Source organism: Monodon monoceros, unplaced genomic scaffold (genome assembly GCF_005190385.1).
Source record: "Monodon monoceros isolate NGI ecotype Baffin Bay Population unplaced genomic scaffold, NGI_Narwhal_1 Super_Scaffold_16, whole genome shotgun sequence".
Taxonomy (NCBI): Eukaryota; Metazoa; Chordata; class Mammalia; order Artiodactyla; family Monodontidae; genus Monodon; species Monodon monoceros.
Window position 1 is genome coordinate 57,939,630 of NW_021703772.1, and position 12,518 is coordinate 57,952,147.

Genomic DNA, 12,518 nt, shown 5'->3' on the forward strand with positions numbered 1-12,518 from the left:
GACCAGTCTAATCCAGACTTCCTTGTCAAATCCCTCCCCTCCCCCATCCTCTGCCAGGGGCTTCACAGGGTGTCAGTTGCTAGAAACTGACTGCAGGCAGTATGTAGGCATCTTTCATTTAGAATGGACATTAATATATTGACTAGAAAAGAAAGCTTTTAGAAATGTGTCATTTGTCAAAATTGCATGGCTTTTTAAAAAGGATAGAGAAATGCTGAATGTTTTGTATGTTAGCATCGACTCTATTTCTGTTCAGACTCTTAAGTTTTCAGAAGCTTAAATATAGAGCCCTTTAAAAAAAAAAAAAAGGAAGAAAGAAGAATTTTTCTGGTTAGTCGACCTCTTTTTAAGAAGTGCTTCATCATCCTCCTCCACCTCTCCGTGATGTTTCTCTGCAGCTCTCTGTAGGGTAGGGTTCTGTGCTGGCTGGCAGAATGCTCATTTGTTAGCTGAATAGAGTTCATCGACAGACATAGATCAATATAGGTTTTCCTTATTTCCTGTGAATTCCAAAATGCCATCCAAAGAGTCTTGGTCGGGTAGGAAAACTAATAGAGCTACAGTTCACAAATCAAAACAAGAGGGCCGTCAGCAAGATTTATTGATAGCAGCCTTGGGAATGAAACTGGGTTCTCAAAAGTCGTCTGTGACAATCTGGCAACCTCTGAAACTCTTTGCTTATTCGCAGTTGACATCACTTGTTAGAAGAGCAACTCTGAAAGAAAACGAGCAAATTCCAAAATATGAAAAGGTTCACAATTTCAAGGTAAGAATATTTATTTTTAACCTTTTGTTATAAGAAAGGAAATGCACATTTCTTGAAATATACAATATTAAAGTGTGTCTTTTTAAAACTAGGACGACTGGACTAAAATGTTCTTGCTATTCAGGGAATGAAGATGTTTTAAGCAAGATTTTTTTTAAGGAACAGCTTAATAAAGGTGATAGAATCCAACCCCATTTTCTCTGATGCTGATTTAGTATTCTGTTTGATCAGTGTATACTGAGTGGTAAAAGTCTTGACTGATATTTAAAAGATCTCATCTAATAATGATTTGGGTGTTATATTTATTTGTGATGCAAATATGTCTAACTACCTTCGTGGGATATTTTGTGAGAGGATTAGATCTTATCTCCTTCCGTTTCTGGTAAAAAGCTTTGGCTATAAGAGGCATGTGCTGTTGCATCTGGATTGAGCAGATGGTGTGCATTTCCCATAGTTTCTGTCTTTTCTCCTCTGCTAATGAATTGACCATGATGAAAGGAGGATGGCTACCATGGGACCGTTATGCTGCTGACACTAGCAGCTTCTCTTCACTTTTTGAGTATTTTCTTTCACTCTGTGTGTGTATGTGTGTGTGTAGTTCTTAATCATTGTGTTACTGTGTTTTACCAACTATACTTTAATCATTTTTCATCAAGATGTGTGTGTGTGTGTTGATTCAAGCTGTGTGTAGATCTTGCCTGTATTTATAGCATGATATAAGACCTTGAAGTTCAGTCCTTTGCAACCTAATTCAGAGAACATACAATGTGAGGTTGTGCGTAAGGAGATCCAGTTACACTTCATGGGTAGATGCACTGGCATTTCTATAGTAACTTCCCAATAGTTATACAACTTTATGATGAAGTTCCTGAGACATGAATATTGTTAATGTAGACAAAATGGCATTAGTTTTGATGTTAGCGGGTATCTGTTTTCAAAAGATGATAAAGCTGGAAACCCTGATCTTCCTTTTATTTATTAATTTATTCAACATTTATTCAGCAGATAGAATGCACCAGGCTCTGTAGTAAGACATTTCATTCCAAATTTGCAATTTATCCTGATTTTTAACACTAGCATTAATTTTACTCAGATGCTAAATACCCAGCCCCCAATATGCTCTGCATTTTCCATAGTGAAAAAGATTTTTATGAACTTCCGATTATTTGAGGATAAAGGATACATTCCAAAATGTATGGGCTGTGTAAAGATTGCTAATATTTCAAGGTAAACCAAATAGAGTTTTCTTTTCCCTCTCTAAACATATTATTAAAGACCGGATCTTTCAACCAGTATCTTTGACGTAAAATGAAATTGAGACCATTCAGTGTGTGCATCCAGTCTCAACCACCTCTTCCATTTATGGACCTAAACAGTCCATGCGGGTACTAGTCCTCAGTGTCTTCTTGCATGATATACAACCTGGTCTAACAGGATTTTTATCAGGAAAATGACCCCAAATACATCCTTTTGCAAATATCAAGTTATGTGCATGTTCGGACTCAAAAATAGCCATTTAGGTTCCTAAGCAGGAAACTGCAAACTTTTTAGAAATGGCTGAGATTTTTAAATATATCCCTCTGGTATGTTAAGCAGGAACAGATTGACCTATTAGGGATGCCATTTTAGTGCTAAGTTCATTGTACATGCTTTCTGTCAATATTGATAAAAAGCAAAGGGTAGAGCTGTTCGAGGATTTGCATAAACAAACACATTCTCTAATTTTTTTTGGTTGTGTCTTCCAGTAATTTCTCAATTTTAATTTAACACATGGCTTTCATGAGCAAATTTTGTATAACCAGAAAGTACTGACTATGGGATCAATTGTGACTCATAGCTTGGTACCCACACTGTTTTAAAGATACTTTTTTTTTTTTTTTTAAAGAGGCGTGTGAAACAGTAGAAGCCTGCTTCCTTCTCTGGAGCTAAGATATTAAAACGAGCTTGGGCTCACTGTTTAAAAAAAAGTAAAATATTTATGCTCAGGAAGAGCTCATGTTGGACAGTGAATTGCATTACATATTTTTTTTAGAGTTGCTAATAAGGTCAAAAGTCTTTGACTCTCAAAACGATTTGACTCTTTCCATTGAAATTACTCTTTGTTTCTTAAAAACGGTTTCTGTGGGGTGGCATTATAAAAAAGAGAAGGAGGGGTCATACTTGACTTCCGGGCACATCCCTAAAAGAATTCAGACTCTGTGGCAGGAGCAGTGCTCTCCCACACAAATGCTCACTTAGAAGGTCACTGCCTGTGATATGTCAGTATGTCCAGTTCAGAGATTTATTGTAGGAAAAATCTGGAGCATTTACAAAATGATAATTGTTCACGTGGCCTTGCCATTGACTATTTTCTATGTTGGTGAAAGTGTACTCTGCCTAACCACCAACCCACTCACCAAACTCATTTCAATGTGGTTTTCTTTTTTGCCTCTTGAACTGCCTTGTTATATAACGTTGCTCTGTGGTGTCGAACAGCTGTCAAGTCTCATTTCAGAAGGTGAAACCATGAGTGTCATATACCTTTGGTGAAAGCATTCACCAAGGTGAAATCCAAAAAAAAAAAAAAAAAATCAACTGGGCCTAACTCCAGACTCCAGGCAGGTGTTTGTTTTTTGTTGTTTTTGTTTGTTTTTAATAGAAGGAGAAAAAAAACCAGGAAGTCTTCCCATTTTGCTGTGTTATATAACACAGTCTTTTTTTTTTTCCCCCTATTGTTACTTACAAGGATTTGATAAAGCATCTATCACAAGAAAGATAGTTGTCTCTCTCAGGGAGGTCATCATTTTAAAAATAAATGTACCACATCCTTTAAAAATGATTACCCTGTAAGTTGTCAGTGTAACTTAGAGTAAAAGTAATTTTAACTGTCTCCTGGATCAACCTCTCATTTTAAGAACTGCCCCATCCTAACACAACAGAGAGAGAGTGTGAGCACACAAGTGCTAATTTCTTAAACGAACTTAAAAACTAAACCAACTTAAAAACTAAGCAAAACAAGACAACCTCTGCCATTAAAAGTCAGACACAGGCACCCCACCAACAGTGATTGCATCCTACATCTGAGGCTCTCCAGATAGGATGATAACTAAGACCCAGCCCTTGCCCTAAGGAACTTGCTTGCTATTTGTATGACCTTGGGCAGACTGCTTCATCTCTCTGAACCTCTGGTTCTGCATCAGAAAAACTGAATTCCTGGTATGTGTAGGTACTTGGTACCCACGGTTCTTGTTATTACAAATTACCCCTAAGTGGGTATTTTTTCTGAATCCATGTCAAGACTGTTTCTTGCCCAGTAGCAGAGAGCATGATGCAGTTGAGAACCCTGGCATGATTGTGGTGCTAAAGAAAGCTCTTGCTTCTTTCTTAGCTCCCAGGCACAGTTAGATGTTATGTAAGAGCAGTGCATTTTCACGCACCACAGAATACAGTGAAATCCTCTGTATTTCTTTTACTCCCTTCAAATTATTCAGTGTTCCATTTGGTATGTTTAATTCAAACAGCTCTATAAAACAAAATCAAGATTACGTATAATATAATAATAGAAACCTGGCTACTTAGGCAAATTAAAAGACATGAATTATAGACACTTTATTTTTTTAATTTTTATTTTATATTGGAGTATAGTTGATCAACAACAATGTTGTATTAGTTTCAGGTGTACAGCAAAGTGATTCAGTTATATTGCATACATATATTTTACATGTATCTATTCTTTTTCAAATTCTTTTCCCATTTAGGTTATTACAGAGTATTCAGCAGAGTTACCTGTGCTATACAGTCGGTCCTTGTTGGTTATCTGTTTTAAATACAGCAGTGTACATGTCAGTCCCAAACTGCCAATCTGTCCCTCCCCAACACCCCACACCCGTAAACATAAGTTCGTTCTCTAAGTCTGTGAGTCTGTTTCTGTCTCGTAAATAGGTTCATCTGTATCCTTTTCTTAGATTCCACATATAAATATCATATGATATTTGTCTTTTTCTGTCTGACTTACTTCACTTAGTATGATAATCTCCGGGTCCATCCATGCTGCTGCAAATGGCATTATTTCATTCCTTTTAATGACTGAGTAATATTCCATTGTATATATGTACCACATCTTCTTTATCCATTCATCTGTTGATGGACATTTAGGTTGCTTCCATGTTTTGGCTATTGTAAATAGTGCTGCAGTGAGCATTGGGGTGCATGTATCCTTTCAAACCACGTTTTTCTCCAGATATATGCCCAGGAGTGGGATTGTAGGATTATATGGTAGTTCTATTTTTAGTTTTTTAAGGAACCTCCATACTGGCCTCCATAGTGGCTATACCAATGTAAATTGCCACAAACAGTGTAGGAGGGTTCCCTTTTCTCCACACCCTATCCAGCACTTATTGTTGGTAGACTTTTTGATGATGGCCATTCTGAATGGTGTAAGGTGATATCTCATTGTAGTTTTGATTTGCATTTCTCTAATAATTAGTGATGTTGAGCATCTCTTCATGTGTCTCTTGGCCATCTGTATGTCTTCACTGGAGAAATGTCTATTTAGGTCTTCTGCCCATTTTTTTGATTGGGTTGTTTGTTTTTTTGATATTGAGCCGCATGAGCTGTTTTTAAATTTTGGAGATTAGTCCCTTGTCAGTCACATCATTTGCAAATATTTTCTCCCATTCTGTAGGTTGTCTTTTTGTTTTGTTTATGGTTTCCTTTACTGTGCAAAAGCTTTTGAGTTTAATTAGGTCCCATTTGTTTATTTTTGTTTTTATTTCCATTACTCTATAAGACAGATCAAAAAAGATATTGCTGCGATTTATGTCAGAGACTGTTCTGCCTGTATTTTCCTCTAAGCGTTTTATAGTATCTGGTCTTAAATTTATGTCTTTAATCCATTTTGAGTTTATTTTTGTGTATGTGTATGGTGTTGAAGAATGTTCTAATTTCATTTTCTTACATGTAGCTGTCCAGTTTTCCCAGCACCATTTATTGAAGAGACTGTCTTTTCTCCATTGTATAATATTGCCTCCTTTGTTGAAGATTAATTAACCATAGGTGCATGGGTTTATGTCTGGGCTTTCTGTCCTGTTCCATTGAGCTATATTTCTACTTTTGTGCCAGTACCATACTCTTTTGATGACTGTAGCTTTGTAGTATAGTCTGAAGTCAGGGAGCCCGATTCCTCCAGCTCTGTTTTTCTTTCTCAAGATTGCTTTGGCTATTCGGGGTCTTTTGTGTTTCCATACAAATTAAAAACTTTTTTGTTCTAGTTCTGTAAAAAATGCCATTGGTAATTTGACAGGGATTGCACTGAATCTGTAGATTGCCTTGGGTAATATACTTATTTTGATAATGTTGATTCTTCCATTCCAAGAACATGGTATATCTTTCCATCTGTTTGTGTCATCTTCGGTTTCTTTCATCAACATCTTACAGTTTTTGGAGTTACAGATCTTTTGCCTCCCTAGGTAGATTTATACCTTGATATTCTTTTTGATGCGATGGTAAATGGGATTATTTCTCTTTTTGATCTTTCGTTGTTAGTGTATAGAAGTGCAACAGATTTCTGTGTATTTATTTTGTATCCTGCAACTTTAGTGAATTCATTGATGAGCCTAAGTAGCTTTCTAGTAGCATCTTCAGGATTTTCTATGTATAGTATCATGTCATCTGCAAACAGTGACAGTTTTACTTCTTTTACAATTTGGATTCCCTTTCTTTTTCTTCTCTGATTGCTGTGGCTAGGACTTCCAAAGCTATGTTGAATAAAAGTGGTGAGAGTGGACATCCTTGTTTTGTTCCTGATCTTAGAGGAAATGCTTCCAGTTTTTCACCATTGAGAATGATGTTAGCTGTAGGTTTGTCATATATGGCCTTTATTATGTTGAGGTATGTTCCCTCTCTGCCCATTTTCTGGAGAGTTTTTGTCACAGATGTGTGTTGAATTTTGTCAAAAGCTATTTCTGCATCTATTGAGGTGATCATATGGTTTTTATTCTGCAGTTTGTTGATGTGGTGTATCACACTGATTGATTTTGCAGATATTGAAAATCCTTGCATCCCTGGGATAAATCCCACTTGATCATGGTGTATGATCCTTCTAATGTGTTGTTGGATTCAGTTTGCTAGTATTTTGCTGAGGATTTTTATGTCTATCCTCATCAGTTAGTGGCCTGTAATTTTCTTTTTTTGTAGTATCTTTGTCTGGTTTTGGTATCAGGGTGATGGTGGCCTCATATCATAGAATGAGTTTGTGACTATTCCTTCCTCTGCAATTTTTTGGGAAGAGTTTGAGAAGGATAGGTGTTAACTGTTCTCTAAATGTTTGATAGAATTCACCTGTGAAGCTATCTGGTCCTGAACTTTTGTTTGTTGGGAGTTTTTAAATCACAGTTTCAATTTCAGTACTTGCAATTAGTCTGTTCATATTTTCTATTTCTTCCTGGCTCAGCCTTGGGAGATTGTACCTTTCTGAGAATTTGTTCATTTCTTCCAGGTTGTCCATTTTATTGGCATATAGTTGCTTGAAGTAGTCTCTTATGACTCTTTTTATTTCTGTGGTGTCTGTTGTAACTCCTCCTTTTGCATTTCTAATTTTATTGATTTGATCCCTATCCCTTTTTTTCTTGATGAGTCTGGCTAAAGGTTTATCAATTTTATCTTTTCAAAGAACCAAAGGAGTTTCATTGATCTTTTCTGTTGTTTTTTTCATTTCTATTTCATTTATTTATGATTTTCTTTCTTCTACTAACTTTAGGTTTTGTTTGTTCTTCTTTGTCTGGTTGCTTTAGGTGTAAGGTTAGATTGTTTATTTGAGATTCTTCTTGTTTCCTGCGGTGAGTTTGTATTGCTATAAACTTCCCTCTTAGAACTGCTTTTGCTGTGTCCCATAGGTTTTGTATTGTCCTGCTTTCATTTTCATTTGTCTCTAGGTATTTTTTGATTTCTTCAGTGATCCATTGGTTGTTTAGTAGCACATTGTTTAGCTTGCATGTTTGTGTTTTTTACAATTTTTTTCTTGTAGTTGATTTCTAATCTCATAGTGTTGTGATCGGAAAAGATGCTTGATACGATTTCAATTATCTTAAATTTACCAAGGCTCACTTTGTGGCCCAGTATGTAATCAGTCCTGGAGAATGTTCCATGTGCACTTGAGAAGAATGTATATTCTGCTGCTTTTGGATAGAATGCATTATAAATATTAAGTCCATCTGGTCTAATGTGTCATTTAAGGCCTGTGTTTCCTTATTGATTTTTTTGTCTGGATGATCTGTCCATTGATGAAAGTGGGGTGTTGAAGTCCCCCACTATTATTGTGTTACTGTTGATTTCTCCTTTTATGGTTTTTAGTATTTACCTTATATATTGAGGTGCTCCTATGTGGTGCATATATATTTACAATTGTTATATCTTCTTGGATTGGTCCCTTGATCTTTATGTAGCGTCCTTCTTTGTCTCTTGTAACATTCTTTATTTTAAAGTCGATTTTGTCTGATATGAGAATTGCTACTCCAGCTATCTTTTGATTTCCATTTGCATGGAATAGCTTTCTCCATTCCCTTACTTTCAGTCTGTATGTGTCCCTAGATCTGAAATGGTTCTCTTATAGACAGCATATATACGGGTCTTGTTTCTGTATCCATTCAGCCAATCTATGTCTTTTGGTTAGAGCATTTAATAGATTTAAGTTTAAGGTAATTATTGATATGTGTCTTCCTCGTGCCATTTTCTTAATCGTTTTGGATTTGTTTTGTTTTTCTTCCCTTCCTCTTTTGTTCTCTTGTGATTTGATGACTAACTTTAGTGTTGTGTTTGTATTACTTTTTCTTTTTGTGTATCTATTGTAGATTTTTGGTTTGTGGTTACCATGAGGTTTTGATACAGCAGTCTGTATAAAAACAAGATTGTTTTAAGTTGTTGGTCTTTTAATTTCAAATGCATTTCCAATATACTGCATTTGTTCTCTCCTCTTCTCTCAGTTGGTCATTTTGATGTCATATCTGTGTACAGATGATTTCCTACCTTTACTGTATGTTTGCCTTTATCGGTGAACTTTTCCATTTTAATTTTTTGTTTCTAGTTGTGGCCTTTTCTTTTCTGCCTAGAGAAGTAAGTTCCTTTAGTGTTTCTTGCAAAGCTGGTCTGGTTGTGCTGAATTCTGTTAGCTTTGGCTTGTCTGTAAAGATTTCTCTGTCGAATCTGAATGAGAGCCTTGCTTGCTAGATTATTCTTGGTTGTAGATTCTTCCCTTTCATCACTTTAAATATATTGTGCCACTCCCTTCTGGCCTGCAGAGTTTCTACTGAAAACTCAGCTGATAACCTTATGGGAGTTCCTTGTACATGATTTGTTGTTTTTCCCTTGTTGCTTTTAATATTTTTTTGTTGTCTTTAATTTTTGTCAGTTTGATTACTATGTGTATCGGTGTGTTCCTCCTTGGGTTTATTCTGCCTGGGACTCTCTGTGCTTTCTGGACTTGGGTGACTGTTTCCTTTCCCATGATAGGGAAATTTTCAGCTATTATCTCTTCAAAAATTTTCTCAGGTCATCTCTCTCTCTCTTCTCCTTCTGGGACCCCTATAATGCAAATGTTGGTGCATTTAATGTTGTCCCAGAGGTCTCTTAGACTGTCCTCATTTCTTTTCATTCTTTTTTCTTTTCTGTTCAGTGGCAGTGATTTCCACCATTCTGTCTTCCAGCTCACTTATCTGTTCTTCTCCCTCAGTTATTCTGCTATTGATTTCTTCTAGTATATTTTTCATTTCAGTTACTATATTGTTCATCTCTGTTCTTTAGTTAAACTTTCCTTATATCTTCTCGATCTGTGCCTTCATTCTTTTTCTGAGACCTTGTATCATCTTTACTATCATTACTAGGAATTCTTTTTCAGGTAGATTGCCTATCTCCACTTCATTTAGTTGGTGTTCTGGGGTTTTATCTTGTTTCTTCATCTGGGACATATTCCCTTACCATCTCATTTTGTCTAACTTTCTGTGATTGTGGTTTCCGTTCCACAGGCTGCAGTGTTGTAGTTCTTCTTGCTCTGCTGTCTGCCCCCAGGTGGATGAGGCTAAGAGGCTTGTGCAGGCTTCCTGGTGAGAGGGGCTGGTACCTGCCCACTAGTGGGTGGAGCTGGGTCTTGTCCCTTTGGTGAGCAGGGCTGGGTCAGGGGGTGTGTTTATCAGGCAGCTGTTTACTCAGGAGGACTTTAAGCAGCCTGTCTGCTTATGGGTGGGGCTATGTTCCTGCCCTGTTTGTTGGTTGTTTGGCCTGAGGCATCCCAGCACTGGAGCTTACAGGCTGTTGGGTGGGGGCCAGGTCTTGGTGAGAAAATGGCAGCCTCCAAGAAGGCTCACACCAATGAGTACTCCCCAGAACTGCCACCACCAGTGTCCTTGTCCCTGCAGTGAACCACAGCCTCCGCAGGAGACCCTCCAATACTAGCAGGTAAGTCTAGCCCAGTCTCTTATGAGGTTACCGCTTTTGCTTCTGGGTCCTGGTGTGCACGAGACCCTGTGTATACCCTCCAAGAGTGGAGTTTCTGTTTACCCCAGTCCTGTGGGATCACACTACTGCTGGCTTTCAGTGCCAGATTCTCTGGGGTCTCCTCCTCCCATTGCCAGACCCCCAGGCTGGGGAGCCTGATACAGGCCTCAGAACTTTCGCTCCTGTGGGAGAACTTCTGTGGTATAATTATTTTCCAGTTTGTGGTTCGCCCACCCGGCATGTATGAGATTTGTTTTTATCATGGTGTGCCTCTCCTACCCTCTCCTTGTGGCTGCTTCTTTGTCTTTTTTTTTGATAGGTTCCAGCATTTTTTGGTCGGTGGTTATTCAGCAGTTAGTTGTGATTTTGGTGTTTCCATAAGAAGGGGTGAGCTCACATCCTTCTACTCCGCTGTCTTGTCTCCTCTTTTTTTTTTTGCTGAGTCTAGTGTCACTTGCTCATTGGGGGTGGCATGCAGAGGCTTTGCATGCTTCACTTCAGACCAGAGTTCCTCAGGCAAAAAGGCTGCTGAAGAATTATAGATACTTTAAAATATGAGTTTAGTTCTTTTCTAAGGTAGTCTTGATGTGGTGACTGGTTGAATTTAGAGTTTCAGACACTTGCATTCTACACAGAAATGAAAGATGTGACATATTAATAGATTTAATGTTGCCAAGATAATAGGTAAGCAATGAATCCTGAAATATTAATTGATAATGTAATTAAATTAACTCTATAACATGAACCTTATAATATTTAAAAAATTACTGATTCAGGACTTGGGATATAGTGGTAATAGTTAACTTGTCAGTCCTGGCCACCAGACCAGATGTTCTGCTATTTGATAAACTGAAGGTTAGAAATGGCAAGCACTCCTGTGGAAAGTGGTCCTTCCTTTCCTTCAAAGGACACAGACAAATCTGAGCCCTATGGTCTTCATTTGATTCACATTTGAGAAAAAAATACAAGATGAAACAACAAAAATAGATTTAGTATAAAATGTGGAGTTAAACTACATGATCTATAAGTTCTCTAACAGCTCTTAAATTCTCTGATTAAATTATATTGAGAAGTATTAGATTTGTTAATGTAATTATTCTCTTTTCCATTGTTAAAAAAATATTCTTTCATATATAGTTTAACTAGTTATATTAACAGTCAGTGAAATGTCATATTCCAGGACCGTTATCTATCATGTCCTTTGTATTATTTCCACCAACCATCATAACACCACCTCCCGCCATCTTTTCTCCCTTTGTTCTTCCTTCCCTTGTCCCCATATCTAGTAAAATGACTTGTAGATGCTCAAGAAGCATCCATTGAATCACTAAATAGATGAGCACACAGTGTGAGATGGGGGACCTTTGTTGTGGTGGTGGTAGTAGTTATTTTGAAACTACTTTCATGCAGCAGGAAATTTTGACACAAAAATAGATTTTTCTAATGACCTTAAAACCTATATTGTTACAAAATCTTTTAAATCAAATTCACGTGAGTTTTTAAAATGAAATAAAACCCAAAATATCATGTTATATTTGACTGGAGAATCTGTGTTCACATTTTAAGTTCTCAGAAATTTGAATATTGTTTTGAATTAATAGTAATTTAAAAGACGTTAAATGCAACATGACAAAATGGAAATGGTAAACCTGGAATGTCTCATAATTAACCTTCAGCAATAATGTCACTCACCATTGCTTCTCCCGTGGATGTGAACATGGAGTGCCCAACAAACATTTTAAAAGAATACATAATGTTTTTCTCCAAGTAGGAGATTAAACTGAATTATATTATAAATTTCTGTATTATACATGGATATGGATATGTATACACACACAGAGTTCCTGATTCTTAATGTGGGTCCATTGCAAGGGAAGATAAAAATAAATATCAGAGCATAGTGGGGGGTTCTCTCTGTCTAGGGCAGTCAGACTTGTAAAGGGTGATGGAGAGAAACTAAGAGATTAGACAAGATCATCTGTAAAGTCCCTGTAGGCACTGTGTTTCTGTTGCTATCCAGTACAGTACCTACCAGATGATATGGAAGCCAAAAAAAAAAAATGAACACACATTGCTCCACTTTTTACTTCTGCCGCTGCTCGTGGTGAGTAGGACCACAGAGACTCATCATGCACTTCCATCCAGGCCTGTACACTGCACCCCAGCACTGTGGCCCTCTCGACCTCAGTCCTGTCTATCCTTCTTGTGTTTTGTAATGCTGGCTGGGGAACTGGTTATGACACCTTGAGTGTAGATCTAGATCGTTAAGGTCATTGGAAGGGTTACT

General features: G+C 37.2%; 1 protein-coding gene across 2 annotated transcripts in view; it reads left to right on the top strand.

The window, feature by feature from the left end:
- Positions 1–12,518, top strand: part of CHN1 (chimerin 1) — a 175,969-nt gene that overhangs the window by 124,616 nt on the left and 38,835 nt on the right. For both annotated transcript variants that reach the window (XM_029225827.1, XM_029225828.1), the window contains one exon: positions 689–766. In XM_029225827.1, the coding sequence (XP_029081660.1) occupies positions 689–766 (78 nt within the window). The remainder of the gene's footprint in view (positions 1–688; positions 767–12,518) is intronic.